A 16,084-nucleotide genomic window follows, 5' to 3' on the forward strand; every position below is an offset into this window, starting at 1 on the left:
GTGAGAGGGCCGGGCGCAATGCAATTTGAGCCTGCAATTCGAGCACTTTGGGAGGCCAAGGTGGGGGGATCAGTGAGGTCAGGAGTTCCAAGACCAGCCTGGCCAACATGATGAAACTCCATCTCTACTAAAAATACACAAATTAGCAGAGCATGATGGGGCATGCCTGTAATCCCAGCTCCTCAGGAAGGAATAAGGGAAGAAAATAAACAAGCAGCCAACCAATATTTCATTTAAACCTATGAAATGCTATGCGATTACTGAGGAGTGATTTACTTCCAATTATGTAGTTACTTTTGGAATAGGTGTGAGGTGGTAATGTATGTTTTGTGTATTTGAAGTGGAGAGTTTTATAAATGTTTATTAAGTTTACTTGTTCCAGGTCTGAGTTCAAGTCCTGGATGTCCTTATTACTTTTCTGTCTCATTGATCTATAGAATCATTAGCTCTACTTGTTACATTGATCCTTTTGCCATTATGTAATGTCCTTCTTTGCCTCTTTTGATCTTTGTTGCTTTAAAGACTATTTTAGGCCAGGCACGGTGGCTCACGCCTGTAATCCCAGCACTTTGGGAGGCCGAGGCGGGTGGATCACGAGGTCAAGAGATCGAGACCATCCTGGTCAACATGGTGAAACCCCGTCTCTACTAAAAATACAAAAAATTAGCTGGGCACAGTGGCGCGTGCCTGTAATCCCAGCTACTCAGGAGGCTGAGGCAGGAGAATTGCCTGAACCCAGGAGGCGGAGGTTGCAGTGAGCCGAGATCGCGCCATTGCACTCCAGCCTGGGTAACAAGAGAGAAACTCCGTCTCAAAAAAAGAGAGAGAGAAAAAAAAAAAAAGACTATTTTATCAGAGGCAAGAATTGCATCTCCTGCTTTTTATTTATTTGTTTATTTTTACTCTGTTTGGTTGGTAATCTTCCTCCTTCTCTTTGTTTTGAGTCTTCGTGTATCATTGCATGTGAGATAGGTCTGGATGCAGCATACCGATGGGTTTTGGCTTTTTATCCAATTTGAATATATATGAGTTTAATACTGCCATTTGATGCTAGCTGGCTGTTTTGCCCATTAGTTGGTGTAAATTTTTCATTGTGTTGATGCTCTTTGCTTTTTGACATATTTTTGGAAAGGCTGATATTGGTTGTTCCTTTATATGTATAGTGCTTCTTTCAGAAGCTCTTGTAAAGCAGGCCTGGTGGTGGTGAAGTCTCTAAGTACTTGCTTATTCTCAAAAGATTTAATTTTTCCTTTGATCATAAAGCTTAGTTTGGCTGGATATGAAATGCTGGGTTGAAAGTTCTTTTCTTTAAGGATGTTAAATATTGGTCCCCACTCTTTTCTGGCTTGTAGGGTTTCTGCTGAGAGATCTGCTGTAAGTCTGATAGGTTTCGGTTTGTGGGTAACCTGACCTTTCTCTCTGGCTGCCCTTAGTATTTTCTCCTTCATTTCAACCCTAATAAATCTGGCAATTATGTGCCTTGGGGTTGGTCTTCTTGAAGAATATCTTTGTGGTGTTCTCTGTATTACCTGGAGTTGAATATTACGCTGCCTTGCTAGGTTGGGAAAGTTTTCCTGAATAATATCCTGAAGAGTATTTTCCAACTTGGATTCATTCTCTTTGTCACATTCAGGTACACCTATCAAATGTAAATTAGGTCTTTTCACATAGTCCCATATTTCCTGGAGACTTTGCTCATTCCTTTTTATGCTTTTTTCTCCAATCTTGTCTTCTCGTTTCATTTCACTAAGCTGGTCCTCGACATCTGATATCCTTTCTTCTGCTTGATCAATTCGACTGTTTAAACTTGTGCATACTTCGCGAAGTTCTTGTATTGTGTTTTTCAACTCCAATTCACTTATATTCCTTTCTAAATTGTCCATTCTCGTTAGCAATTTGTCAAACCTTTTTTCAAGGTTCTTAGTTTCTTTGCATTGGGTTAGAACAAGTTCTTTTAATTCCCAGAAGTTTCTTATCACCCACCTTTTGAAACCTGCTTCTGTTAATGGAACACACTCGTCCTCCATTAAGCCTTGTTCCGTTGCTGATGAGGAACTGCGATCCCCTGTAGAGGGAGAGGCATTCTGATTTTGAGTATTCTCTGCCTTTTTAGGCTGGTTTCTTCCCTTCATTGTATATTTATCCCTCTGTCGTCTTTGTAATTACCGACTTTCTAACTAGGTCTTGTAATGCCCTTCTATCACTGTATTTTCATGCTATGAAGTCAGCTTTTTCTGAAATTAATAAGGCTGTGCCAGCTTTTTTTTTTTTTTTTGGAGATGGAGTGTTGCTCTTGTTGCCCAGGCTGGAGTACAGTGGTGCCATCTCGGCTCACTGCAACCTCTGCCTCCCGGGTTCAAGTGATTATCCTGCCTCAGCCTCCTGAGTAGCTGGGATTATAGGCACATGCCACTATGCCTGGCTAATTTTTTGAATCTTTAGTAGAGGTGGGGTTTCATCATATTGGCCAGGCTGACCTCGAACACTTGACCTCAGGTCATCCCACCTCAGCAGGGATTACAGGTGTGAGCCACCGAACCCAGCTGGCTGTGCCAGTTTTTAAAAAAGTAGTGTTGGCCAGGCGTGGTGGCTCACACCTGTAATCCTGCCACTTTGGGAGGCTGAGGCAGGTGGATCACGAGGTCAAGAGATAGAGACCATCCTGGCCAACATGGTGAAACCCTGTCTCTACTAAAAATACAAAAATTAGCCAGACGTGGTGGCATGTGCCTGTAATCCCAGCTACTTAGGAGGCCAAGGAAGGAGGAATTGCTCAAACCCTGGAGGCAGAGGTTGCAGTGAGCTGAGATCTTGCCATTGCACTCCAGCCTGGGTGACAGAGCGAAACTCCGTTTCAAGAAAAAAAAAATTAGGGTTAGCATAGTATCTCTTTCTCTGTTCCTTTATTTTTTTTATTTTTATTTTATTTATTTATTTTTTTTGAGACAGAGTCTCACTCTATTGCCAGGCGCCAGGCTGGAGTGCAGTGGCACAATCTTGGCTCACTGCAACCTCTGCCTCCTGGGTTCAAGCAATTCCCCTGCCTCAGCCTCCCGAGTAGCTGGGACTGCAGGCCGCGCCACCACGCCCAGCTAATCTTTGTATTTTTAGTAGAGACAGGGTTTCGCCATGTTGGCCAGGATGGTCTCTATCTGTTGACCTCGTGATTCACCCGCCTCAGCCTCCCAAAGTGCTGGAATTACAGGCTTGAGCCACCGCGCCCGGCCCCTTTATTTGTAATATATATTTGTGACATATTTAAAGTGGATTTATTGGCTTAGGCATGGTGGCTCACACCTGTAATCCCAGCACTTTGGGAAGCTGAGGCAGGAGGATTGCTTGAGGCCAGGAGTTTGAGACAAGTCTGGGCAACATAGTGACGCCCCATCTCTATAAAAAAAAAAAAAAAAAATTATCCAGGGCTGGTAGTGTGCACCTGTAGTCCCAGCTACTCAGAGGCAAAGGTGAGAGAGTCCTTTGAGCCCCGGAATTAGAGGTTATAGTCATCTATCATCCCACAACTGCACTCCAGCCTGGGTGACAGAGCATGACCCTGTCTCTAAAAAACGAAAGTTAAAACAATTGGATTTCTTGTAGACGACATGTATTAGATATATATATATTTTTTTCCACTATGACAGTATCAGTGAGCTGAGATTGTATCACCGTAATCCAGCCTAGGCAACAGAGTAAGACTCTGTCTCAAAAAATTAAAAAAAAAAAAAAGAATGTAAATAAATTTCTGGTCTGATAATTTCAGCATCTCTTTTATATCTCAGACTGGTTCTGGTGCCTGCACTCTCTCTTCAAACCATTTCAGTTTTTTTTTTTTTTTGAGACGGAGTCTTGCTCTTTTGGTCAGACTGGAATGCAGTGGTGCAATCTTGGCTCTCTGCAACTTCTGCCTCCTGGGTTCAAGCGATTCTCCTGCATCAGCCTCCCGAGTAGCTGGGGTTACAGACATGCGCCACCATACTTGGCTAATTTTTAATTTTTTGTACTTTTAATAGAAACGGGTTTTCACCATGTTAGCCAGGATGGTCTCTATCTTCTGGCTTCGTGTGATCTGCCAGACTCGGCCTCCCAAAGTGCTGGGATTACAGGAATGAGCCACTGTGCCTAGCCAAACCATCTAAGTCTTTTAATGTATCTTGTAATTTTTTGTTGAAATCTGGGCATGGTGTTGAAAAGGAACTGAGGCAAACAGGCTTTAAATGTGAGGATTTAGGTTTATCCTGTTGATTTTACGCTGTGTACTGTTCTCAGTAGCTGTAGGTGTCAGAAGATAAAATTGCATTTGGTGTTTCTGGTTTTCTGTGTTCTGTCATTTTTGGGGTTCTCTAGAGATTTCTTCAGTTGTGAAACATGCAGAAAGAAACAGTGGAATATTCTTTCATTGTATTCTACTGTTGTATTTTATTTACTTTATTTTATTTTATTTTTTTGAGATGGAGTCTCACTCTGTCGCCCAGGCTGAAATGCAGTAGTGCCATCTCGGCTCACTGTAACCTCTGCCTCCCCGGCTTAAGTCATTCTCCTCCCTTAGCCTCCCAAGTAGCTGGGATTACAGGCGTGCACCACCACACCCAGCTAATTTTTGTATTTTAGTAAAGACAGGGTTTCACTGTGTTGGCCAGGCTGGTCTCAAACTTCTTACCTCAAGTGATCCACTGCCTCGGCCTCCCAAAGTGCTGGGATTATAGGCATGAGCCACTACGTCCAGCACTATTCTACTGTTTTAAAACAAAAACCCAGGCCAGACAAATTGACTCATGCCTGTAATCCTAGCACTTTGGAAGGCCAAGATGGGCAGATTACTTGAGGTCAGGAGTTCAAGACCAGCTTGGCCAACATGGAGAAATCCCATCTATACTAAAAATACAAAATTAGCTGGGCGTAGTGGTGCATCTGTAATCCCAGCTACTTGGATGGCTGAGGCAGAATTCCTTGAACCCTGAAAGCGGAGGTTGCAGTGAGTCAGGATTGTGTCAGTGCACTCCAGCTTGGGTGACAGAGGGAGACTGGGTCTCAAAAGAACAACAAAAAACCGAAACCCGAATGACACACATTAACCAGTGGCTGGAGTGGAAACATGATATAATTCTATGAATCATCTGTCTTCTGGTGAGCCTGTGTCCCTGAACCATGATGTTCTGTGCTGTGATAGGAAAGACATGTGGTCTTTGTGTGTGGTTCCTGGTACAGAGTTCCTAAATCTCTTGGAATTTCATGAGTGATAAGGGTAATAGGAGCCTCTTTTGTTGTAAAGAAATGACTACTGGAACTGCTACCTAACTTCAGGGTGGGGACTGATGTCCAGAAAGACACCCAGCCTTGATCTTTGAACAGCACTAGCCCCTAAACTCAGGGGAGATAAAAAGGGCTGGAGGTTGAGTGCTTGAACTCCTGACCTCAAGTGATCCACCCGCCTTAGACTCCCAAAGTGCTGGGATGATGGATGTGAGCCACTGCGCCTGGCCTATGATGCTCACAGCTTTAAGACCTCATTCCTCAGTTTCCACTGTGTATCCCACATACAAATGTGGTAGGAGGAAAGCCTGGGTCACCCTCATTTGGTGCTGGCAAGACAGCCAGTTCACATCAGCCTCTGCCTATTTGCTTGAACTCTCACGCAAGCCCACTCCCTAATGTCAGTACAAATCCCCAGCCAGGCTCCTTTTCTTGCTCTCTCAAGCCATTTCACAAGTGCTCGAGCGCCTATGCAGCTTTCCCTGAGATCTTGAGCATGTGAGTAATAAACCCTTTCATGAGTTTAGGGGTTTTGTAGAGATTCAAGTTGCCATGCTTTATTTCCAGTAACCTCCTAGACCCGTGAAATGAGACAGAGAAAGGAAAAACTGAACCTATGATAAATATTACACAAAAATGTTGAAATTAATACTTGTGCAAAGGAATATTTTCATTCAGTCATCTGGCTTTCCACAGACTTCCTGATCTCTCATGTTCACCCTTTTTTATTTTTTTTTTGAGACAGAGTCTTGCTCTGTTGCCAGGCTGGAGTGCAGTGACGTGATCTCGGCTCACTGCAACCTCTGCCTCCCAGGTTCAAGCAATTCTCCTGCCTCAGCCTCCCGTGTAACTGGGAATACAGATGCATGCCACCATGCCCAGCCAATTTTTGCATTTTTAGTAGAGACGGGGTTTCATCATGTTGGCCAGGATGGTCTCGATCTCCTGACCTCATGATCTGCCCACCTTGGCCTCCCAAAGTGCTGAGATTACAGGTGTGCACCACTGCAACTGGCCCTGATCTCTCACGTTCTTTGAGAAAAAGAAAAAGCTGGCTGGGCTTGGTGGCTCATGCCTGTAATCCCAGCACTTTGGGAAAGAAAAAGCTGGCCGGGCATGGTGGCTCATGCCTGTAATCCCAACACTTTGGGAACCTGAGGTGGGCAGATCACGAGGTCAGGAGTTCAAGACCAGCCTGACCAATATGGTGAAACCCCATCTCTACTAAAAATACAAAAATTAGTTGGGCATGGTGGCTTGCCCCTGTAATCCCAGCTACTCAGGAGGCTGAGGGAGGTGAATCACTTGAATCCAGGAGGCAGAATTTGCAGTGAGCAGAGATTGCACCACTGCACTCCAGCCTGGACAACAGAGTGAGACTGTCTCAGAAAAAAAAAAAAAGAAAAGAGAAAGCTTATAGTTTTTTATCCTCAATGGGAGATGTGCAGCTTATAGTCTAAAAGGTGTATTCGTTTATTAAAACCTCTTCCAGATTTCACCCCAAGTTTCATAAAATGCTGAGTGATAATGATGTGTAATAAGGTAGAAAATGAAAGAGTTTTTCTCACAAGGAATTGATGGTCTTCAAATTTGTTTCATTTGTATAGCATTTCTCCCATATCTCCAAGATGGTCTTGGATCTGCATTTAAATAACAAGGCTTCACATGATCACAGTTAAAATATAGAAATAATTTCTGTGTGTTCATGATAGTGTTAAATTTATGAGGAAGTGAGTGTGGTAAGAGTCAGAGTTCTGACAACCAAGTCATACCACTAAACCGAGACCACAGGATTATATGGAATTTCTCAGGAATTCTGAGTATGGATCCTCACTACTGCCAATCTCACCCATCCTCCTATACACACATGGGGGATGTTTTAGGACTCCATCTCCCTTGAGGATGTGGCTGTGAACTTCACCCTGGAGGAGTGGGCTTTGCTGGATCCTGGCCAGAGGAATATCTACAGAGATGTGATGCGGGCAACCTTCAAGAACCTGGCCTGTATAGGTAAGGGTGACATCATTTCTTGACTTAGTTTAGAACAAGTGTTTCTTGCACAACTGTTTTCCAATATTTAAAATGTGGGAAGGGAATACTTCAGTCAGTAAACCAGACAAGGTCATAGCTAATTATGGACCTTAGAGTGTTACAATTTTCTGTAATTTCTAATAATTTATAGTGAGTTTTCTGGGTCTATATTTTAGGGGAAAAATGGAAAGACCAGGATATTGAAGATGACCACAAAAACCAGGGAAGAAATTTAAGGTGAGTTGCATTCACCAGAGTAATTATATAGCCCATGAGAGAATCTTAGTATTTCATAAATTTCAAAAGCCAAGCAAGCAAAACAATAAGCACAGCTGCAAGTTTATTCATTCTTAGAAAATTTTTACTAAAAATGTTTCTTGGAAACTGTCATAGGCTGGGCTGGGTGGCTAAGGTAGGTCTCTAATCCCAGCCATTGGGAGGTGAAGGGTGGAGAATTGCTTGAGGTCAGGAATTCAAGACCAGCCTGGTCAACATAGTGAGAATCTGTCTCTACCAAAAAAAAAAAAAAGTCATAGATGTTCAGGGTATGAAGAGAAATCACTATGAAACAGTATTAAAAGATCCTGGCTGGGGCTGGGCGTGGTGGCTCACGCCTGTAATCCCAGCACTTTGGGAGGCCGAGTCAGGCAGATCACGAGGTCAAGAGATCAAGACCATCCTGGCCAACATAGTGAAACCCCGTGTCTACTAAAAATACAAAAATTAGCTGGGCGTGGTGGTGTGCGCCTGTAGTCCCAGCTACTCAGGAGGCTGAGGCAGGAGAATTGCTTGAACCCGGGAGGCAGAGGTTGCAGTGAGCCGAGATTGTGCCACTGCACTCCAGCCTTGCCTTGTGCCTGGTGACAGAATGAGACTCTGTCTCAAAAAAAAAAAAAAAAAAAAAAAAATCCTGGTCGAGCGTGGTGGCTCATACCTGTAATCCCAATACTTTGGGAGGCTGAGGCGGGCAGATTATCTGAGGTCAGGAGTTTAAGACTAGCCTGACCAACATGGAGTAACCCTGTCTCTACTAAAAAAAAGTACAAAATTAGCTGGACATGGTGGCGCATGCTCAGCTACTTGGGAGGCTGAGGCAGGAGAATCGCTTGAACCTGGAAGGTGGAGGTTACAGTGAGCCAGCATCACATCATTGCACTCCAGCCTGAGCAACAAGAGCAAAATTCCATCTCAAAAAAAAAAAATCCTGACTGTTTTGATAATAGCTATGGTCACAGCCTGTTCTAGAGTAGTCAATGTATTAGGTTTCAATCAATTCAGGCAGGGCAAATAACATACAGTGTCTCTGAAAATATTTAAAATGTCATTCTGGTACTTGGTAATAAATATAAGATCATTAATACAAAACTATTAATAATATGATACTCATTTTTTACAGAGGTCCTATGGTTGAAACACTCTGTGAAAATAAAGAAGATCGTCAGTGTAGAAAAAGCACTAGCCAGATTCCTGATCTGAATATTAACCTGGAAACTCCTACTGGATTAAAACCATGTGACTGTAGTGTATGTGGGGAAGTCTTCATGCATCAAGTCTCCCTTAATAGGCACATGAGGTCTCACAATGAACAGAAACCAAATGAGTATCATGAATTTGGAGAGAAGCCACATAAATGTAAAGAATGTGGGAAAACCTTCACTCGCAGCTCCAGTATTCGAACCCATGAAAGAATTCACACTGGAGAGAAACCCTATGAATGTAAGGAATGTGGGAAAGCCTTCGCATTTCTCTTTTCCTTTCGAAACCATATTAGAATTCATACTGGAGAGACACCCTACGAATGTAAGGAGTGTGGGAAGGCATTCAGATATCTTACTGCTCTTCGGCGCCATGAAAAAAATCACACTGGAGAGAAACCCTACAAATGTAAACAGTGTGGAAAAGCCTTTATATATTACCAGCCTTTTCTAACCCATGAAAGGACTCACACTGGAGAGAAACCTTATGAATGTAAGCAATGTGGGAAAGCCTTCAGTTGTCCCACGTACTTACGAAGTCATGAGAAAACTCATACTGGAGAGAAACCCTTTGTATGTAGGGAATGTGGAAGAGCCTTCTTTTCTCACTCAAGCCTTCGAAAACACGTGAAAACCCACACCGGAGTTCAACCTTATACATGTAAGAAATGTGGGGAAGCCTTCAAGTCTTCTAGTTCCTGTGAAGTGCATGAAAGAACTCATTTTGGAGAAAAACCCTACGAATGTAAACAGTGTGGTAAAGCCTTCAATTCTTCAAGTTACCTTCAATTGCATGAAAGAGTTCACACTGGAGAGAAAACTTATGAATGTAAAGAATGTGGTAAAGCCTTTCTTTATTCCACTCACTTTCGAATTCATGAAAGAACCCATACTAGAGAGAAACCCTATGAATGCAAACAGTGTGGTCGAGTCTTCATTTACTTCAGTCACCTTCGCAGGCATGAAAGAAGTCACACCGGGGTGAAACCATGTGAGTGTAAGCAGTGTGGCAAAGCTTTCACTTGTTTAAATTCCCTGAAAGTACACAAAAGAATTCATACCGGAGAAAGACCATTTCAGTGTAGACAATGTGGTAAAGCCTTCAGTTATTCAAAGTCTTTGCATGTGCATGAAAGGACTCATACTAGAGGGAAGCCCTAAGAATGTAAGCAATGTTGTAATGCGGTCGGTTGTATTAGTTACTTGTGAATGTATGTGAGTACTTAAGCTTGAGAGAAAGTCCAGGAATGTAAACACTGTGATGAAGCCTTCAGTTGTCCTGATTTACTTTGAAGACATGACTCATGTGGCAATGAAATATTTTACAAATGTGGGAGGAAATTCCACTCTCCTGTAGGATTACAAATATATCAATGGACTCTATGGACAGAAACCCTAAGAGTGTAAGGAGTGTGGGAAAGCCTTCACTTCACATAATCTTTTGAAGACACCTGAGAATATATGCTGGAGAGAAACTATAAAAAATGAGAGAAATTCTTCATCCCAGGTTTTTGTTTTGTTTTTTGAGATGGAGTTTCACTCTTGTTGCCTAGGCTAGAGTGCAGTGGCGTGATCTCTGCTCACCACAACCTCCACCGCCCGGGTTCAAGCAATTCTGCCTCAGCCTCCCGAGTAGCTGGGTTTACAGACGTGCCATCATGCCCAGCTAATTTTGTATTTTTGGTAGAGAAAGGGTTTCACCGTGTTGGTCAGGCTGGTCTCTGTCTTCTGACCTCAAATGATCCACCCACCTCGGCCTCCCAAAGTGCTGAGATTACAGGCGTGAGCTACCATGCCTGGCCATAGCCTTCTTAAATGTAAGCAGTATGGGAACATCTTCAATTACATGTGCAACCGTTGTTGAGATCCTTCTTAGGAAGAATTAAAGGAATGGGGAAGAAGGACTTGGGCCCCAGCAGGCCTTTTGTGGCACCAAGTCTGAAGTTAGGAAACGCCCTCTAGGGCAGCACCTGCCCTTGGCTCACATGTGACTGGATAGAAATGATAAGACTCCCAGAATCTGCCTTTAAGTTTTCATCAGTGTCCTCGGGTCAGACTGTGGGAATGCTGTGCTTCTAAAACAAAGGTGCATCCTGCAATCCTCCCCAAGTGGGATCTGCCTGTGGACATCCTAATTCACAGACGTGATCAGCATTGCATTATTCCAGGACTGTTTTGAGGTCATCTCCAGCTTTGTTTCCCATCTCAAACCTACACTTTGGATATTTGCTGGGAAACATGTTTAAACATTCACATCCAAATTTCTCTGTGGCAACCCCAGATGGCTCTGAGGTGAGAGGGCTGCAGAAGCAGAACCTGTGTCATGGGACACATGCCCCTTGACCACACAGCATCCACTGTCCCGTAATTTCTAGCCCTGTACCAACCACCACAGTCAAAATAATCTCAAAACTGCTAGTGGAGTCACACAGACATACTCTGCCATGTCTTAGCTGTAGGACACTCTAAATTCTTACCTCCCCTAAGTTGCTTACCCTGTTTTCTGGCACATTCTACCCTGAGATAATTCAGCGGCATATGCACTGATGATGCACCGGCCTTCTCACCTCAGTGCATGTCACATGCATGCTGCTCCAGGACTGGTTTCATAGCCTCCCACTAAGACTAGCACCTGGCTCTTTTTGGAAAAGGACCTGCCCTGCAGTGCTCCAACTCTTGTGTGTGGGAGGTGCTGGTGTGAGGGTTCACAGGCCATGGAACTGCCTTGCTTCACATCGCAAGGCAAGGTGAACTGGACTCCCAGTAAACTGCTTCCTGGAGCTACCGAAGTTTTCTCCCTTCTCTGAATTGCACAGGCATGATAGGTGTCGTGTCTGTCCCTTGTTGGGGTCAGTCCCTCTTTTTCTTAGAGAGCAAGTCAGTGTGTTCTAGAAGGGAAGTGGCAGCATTGAGGGAAACCAGGTCACCATCCACACTTGTAACAACTAATGGTCTCCGTGGGTCCCAGAAGTGATCTGTCTGTCGCTTGGAGACCTGTGGTTGGAACTCCCTAGGCCTCTGGTCTCTGCCCTCCCTCAACAGCAGGGATGGGTGATGGGTCACATGGCAGCATCCAAAGCCAAGATACGAGAGTCCAGAGGCTGGAGCAAGGTTTGCTGGCGGATGAGACCTCGGTGGAAGTGATGGCTACCGTAGAGCTGCGGTGGAAGACCTGGTGGCTGAGCCATGAGATACACACCTTTGCTCCTCTCACCAGGAACATTTATGGTAGTTTGAGGGGTTGGAACGTTATTACTCAACCCATTTCAGGTCCTTCTTTTCACATTCTTGGGCTGCCATGTTGTGCTTTTGTAGAGACGTGGGAGCTCAGCTGCCATGTCGTGCTTTTGTACCGTGGGAGCTCAGGAAGTTTGAAATTCCTTCACTATCAGAATGGGCTCAAGGAGCCGTCTCTTATGATAGGTCTGGGAGTCACTAATGGGTATCTCTTAGTGGAATGAAAATGAGAACATTGCATTTTTTGAAGGACAAGTATATGTGAGTCTATGATGAGGTTTGTGTAAAACCCTTTTGTGTATGTGTCTGAGTCCTGATATTAAGTAAGTATTTTCCTCTATGTAATGCCCTCTAATAGTCAACAAAGCTGTGCTGTGTTAATATCTCTGTGCTAATATCCCTGTTCCCTTGATCCTGGCATTCTGGAAGACAAGAACGCAAGCAAGAATCTGTAATGCACTGTGGTAGTTACTTCTGAGGAGCCAGAGAAACCTGGAGAAGAGATCAGATCACCTGGGGTCTGTCTGTCTCTGGAAGCCTCTTTTAGTGTTTGGGCTGTTACATCTATGGGTTTGTGAGTTTGTGTCTCTCTCCCTGTATGGACAGTGACAAAGTGGGATTTTTGTATATTTATCTATAGGGATATGTGTGTATATATATTTTTAAATATGGAATGCTTCGGGTATTTTTTTTTTTTTGAGAGGCAGAGTCTTTCTCTTGTCACCCAAGCTGGAGTGCAGTGGCATGATCTCAGCTCACTGCAACCTCTGCCTCCTGGGTTCAAGCATTTCTCATGCTTCAGCTTCCCGAGTAGCTGAGATTACAGGCGCCCACCACCACACCTGGCTAATTTTTGTGTTTTTGGTAGAGACGGGGTTTCTCCATGTTCGTCAGGCTGGTCTCAAACTCCTGACCTCAGCTAACCTGCCTGCTTTGGCCTCCCAAAGTGCTGGATTACAGGTGTGAGCCACTGTGCCTGGCCTTACTATTATTATTATTATTGTTATTATTTTTTGAGATGGAGTCTTGCTCTGTCACCAGGCTGGAGTGCAATGGCTCAATCTTGGCTCACTGCCATCTCTGCCTCCTGGATTCAAGCGATTTTACTGCCTCAGCCTCCCAAGTAGCTGGGATTACAGGCATGCGCCACCACACCCAGCTAATTTTTGTATTTTTAGTAGCCATTGGGTTTTACCATGGTGGCCAGGATGTTCTCAGTCTCCTGTGATCCACCCGCTTCAGCCTCCCAAAGTCCTGGGATTACAGGTGAGCCACCGCACCCGGCCAGATTGCTTGTGTTTTCCTCCCTGATTTCCCAGGGAGCATCACCCTTAACATCAAATGGAGCTGGTGAGAGCAAACATCCTTGCTTCTGATATTAGATATTAAAAACGGTGTTACACCACCAAAGATTTTGTTGACTTTTTCACATATTTCTTGTAGCAGTCTATTCCTAGGTTATTGTGGGTTTTTATCATAAATGGGTGTTGAATTATGTCAGAAGCTTTTTTGCATCAATCAAGACTCGTTTTTCCATCATTTGCTAATGTGGTGTATTCCATGGATCGATTTCCATATTGTGAACCACCCTTACATTCCAGGGGTAAATCTTACTTGGTTATGTTGCATAATCTTTTGAATATGTTGCTTTATATGGTTCACTGGCATTTATTTCAAGATTTTTGCATCAGTACTTATAAGAGACAGGAATGCCATCTTCCTTGCTTTCATGCCATGCCACACTTGCTGGAGAGCCCTGGCATATTCTCCTCGAGACCTCGTTTTTGCAGGAAGTCTTTTCATATTCTCAGTGTGTATGTGCACCACATAGCCATCAGTGTCAACATCCGAACCACAGCTTTTCAGGTAACCGTAACAGTTGGCACTATCAGCAGGATGTCTAGATGTTGGTCACCGTGCCATGGGTCAGCCTTCCATTGCTGTCAGGTGCTAACCTGCTCTGCTACCTGGAGAGCAGCATGCTCTTTGAGCGGCTGCTGCTTGCCACTCTGTGTTCCATTGTTGAGACCTAACAAACTTCTGTCCCAGACTTAGCCAACCAAAGCTGGCAGTTTCTATCAAAGTCTGGCATTTAGGAGCAGTAGGGATTTGGGCCCTCTTTAAAGTGGTCTAGGGCTAGGCATTTTCACTCTGTCTTTCTATGTAGAATGAAGCTGGAACTGATGCTAGGTGTTGGCCTTGTCTTACAGGTCTGGTGGTGAGACTTTTATCTTGTGCATATTGGGACCCCCATTGGTGGTCATTCCTGAAAGAGCAATCATTTGAAAATGAGAAAGAAGGCCGGAGGTGGTGGCTCACACCTGTAATCCCAGCACTTTGGAAGGCCGAGGCAGGTGGATCACTTGAGGTCAGGAGTTCGAGACCAGCCTGACCAACATGGTGAAAGCCCATCTCTACTAAAAATACAAAATGAGCTGGGCATGGTGGTGCATGCCTGTAACCCTAGCTACTTGGGAGGCTGAAGCACGAGAATCACTTGAACCCACGAGGCAGAGGTTGCAGTGAGCTGGGATGGTGCCATTGTACTCCAGCCTGGGCAACAAGAGCGAAACTCCATCTCAAAAATAAGAAAAATGAGAAAGAAGGCTGGGTGTGGTGGTTCACACCTGTAATCTCAGCACTTCGGGAGGCCAAGGCGAGTGGATCACCTGAGGTTGGGAGTTTGAGACCAGCCTGGCTAACAAGGTGAAACCCTGTCTCTATGAAAAATAAAAAAATTAGCCTGTATGTAGTGGTGTACACCTGTAACTCCAGCTACTCAGGAGGCTGAAACAGGAGAATCACTTGAACTTGGGAGGCAGAGGTTGCAGTGAGCTAAGATTGCCCCACTGCTTTTCAGCCTTGGCAATGGAGCAAGATCCTATCTCCAAAAAAAAAATAATAATAATAGAGAAGGTAAGGAAGCTACCATTAGATGGTGTCCTGAAGTTCACACTCAGCTGGACCTTTAATACCTCTGCTGCTGCCGCCACCCATGCCTCCATCTCAACACAGACCCTGATCCTCTCTCTGGGTTGTAAGAGACAACCCCGTGGCATTTCTGGTTTTTTTTTTTTTTTTTTTTTTGTTGCCCAGGCTGGAGTACAATGACATGATCTCAGCTCACCGCAACCTCCACCTCCCGGGTTCAAGCGATTCTCCTGCCTCAGCCTCCTAAGTAGCTGGGATTACAGGCATGTGCCACCACACCTGGCTAATTTTTTGCATTTTTAGTAGAAACAGGGTTTCTCCATGTTGGTCAGGCTGTCTCAAACTCTTCACCTTGTGATCCACCTGGCTCAGCCTCATAAAGTGCTGGGATTACAGGCGTCAGGCGTAAACCCTTGTACCCGGCCACCCTGCAGCATTTCTGTAGCTCAACAAAGGTGTTAGTTCAAACATGAATAAATCCCAGTGTCCCTAAACTAGGTAAAGCATCTATTGTCACGCAGGAAACTCCTGCTGTGGTTTCCATGTGGTTTGTTTTCATAATTCATTGAAATTTGGTCCAGTGTAGTGGTTTTAGGCCTGGTGGGAGGTGTTTTAAGTCATAGGGTCGATCCCTCGTGAAAGGCTTTGTGCTCTCTGGTTAGTAGAATCTTGTTCAGGCTGGGTGTGGTGGCTCACACCTTATTACACTGGCTCACATCGAATAGAATCTGTTTTCAGCAAAAATTGGTTGTTTTGGATCTATCTGCTCCCTTCAAACAATTTTGAATAGCATTTAGCATAAGTGATTCCATTTTGGTTTGATCTTGTCTTTTGGGCCTAGTACAGGAGCTCAGACCAAAACAACAGCCCCCCATTTTATTAATAATGGCCAATCAGAACATTGTTAAAAATTTTTGTTTAACAATGGCCAATCAGAAAAGGAAATTATGGGCCCGGTGCAGTGGCTTATGCCTGTAATCTCGGCGCTTTGGGAGGCTGAGGCGGGCAGATCACCTGAGGTCTGGCATTCGAGACCAACCTGGCCAACATGGTGAAATCCCATCTCTACTAAAAATACAAAAAATTAGCTGGGCGTGGTGGTGTGCACCTATAATCCCAGCTACTTGGGAGGCTGAGGCAGGAGAATCACTTGAACCCTG

General features: G+C 44.3%; 2 protein-coding genes across 2 annotated transcripts in view; both read left to right on the plus strand.

Annotated features, from left to right (window-relative positions):
• The window catches only part of ZNF490 (zinc finger protein 490), a 37,206-nt gene extending 23,561 nt beyond the window's left edge, over positions 1–13,645 (plus strand). The window contains exons 3-5 of the mRNA XM_064381809.1: positions 7,134–7,260; positions 7,458–7,518; positions 8,678–13,645. Of these exons, the coding sequence (XP_064237879.1) occupies positions 7,134–7,260; positions 7,458–7,518; positions 8,678–9,917 (1,428 nt within the window). The 3' untranslated portion in view covers positions 9,918–13,645. The remainder of the gene's footprint in view (positions 1–7,133; positions 7,261–7,457; positions 7,519–8,677) is intronic.
• ZNF564 (zinc finger protein 564) overlaps positions 9,928–16,084 on the plus strand; it is a 40,282-nt gene continuing 34,125 nt past the window's right edge. The window contains exon 1 of the mRNA XM_012436231.2: positions 9,928–11,048. Coding sequence (XP_012291654.1) covers positions 10,995–11,048 — 54 coding nt within the window. The 5' untranslated portion in view covers positions 9,928–10,994. The remainder of the gene's footprint in view (positions 11,049–16,084) is intronic.

Source organism: Aotus nancymaae, unplaced genomic scaffold, assembly GCF_030222135.1.
Source record: "Aotus nancymaae isolate 86718 unplaced genomic scaffold, 86718_ANA_hifiasm-v0.15.2.pri h1tg000028l, whole genome shotgun sequence".
Taxonomy (NCBI): Eukaryota; Metazoa; Chordata; class Mammalia; order Primates; family Aotidae; genus Aotus; species Aotus nancymaae.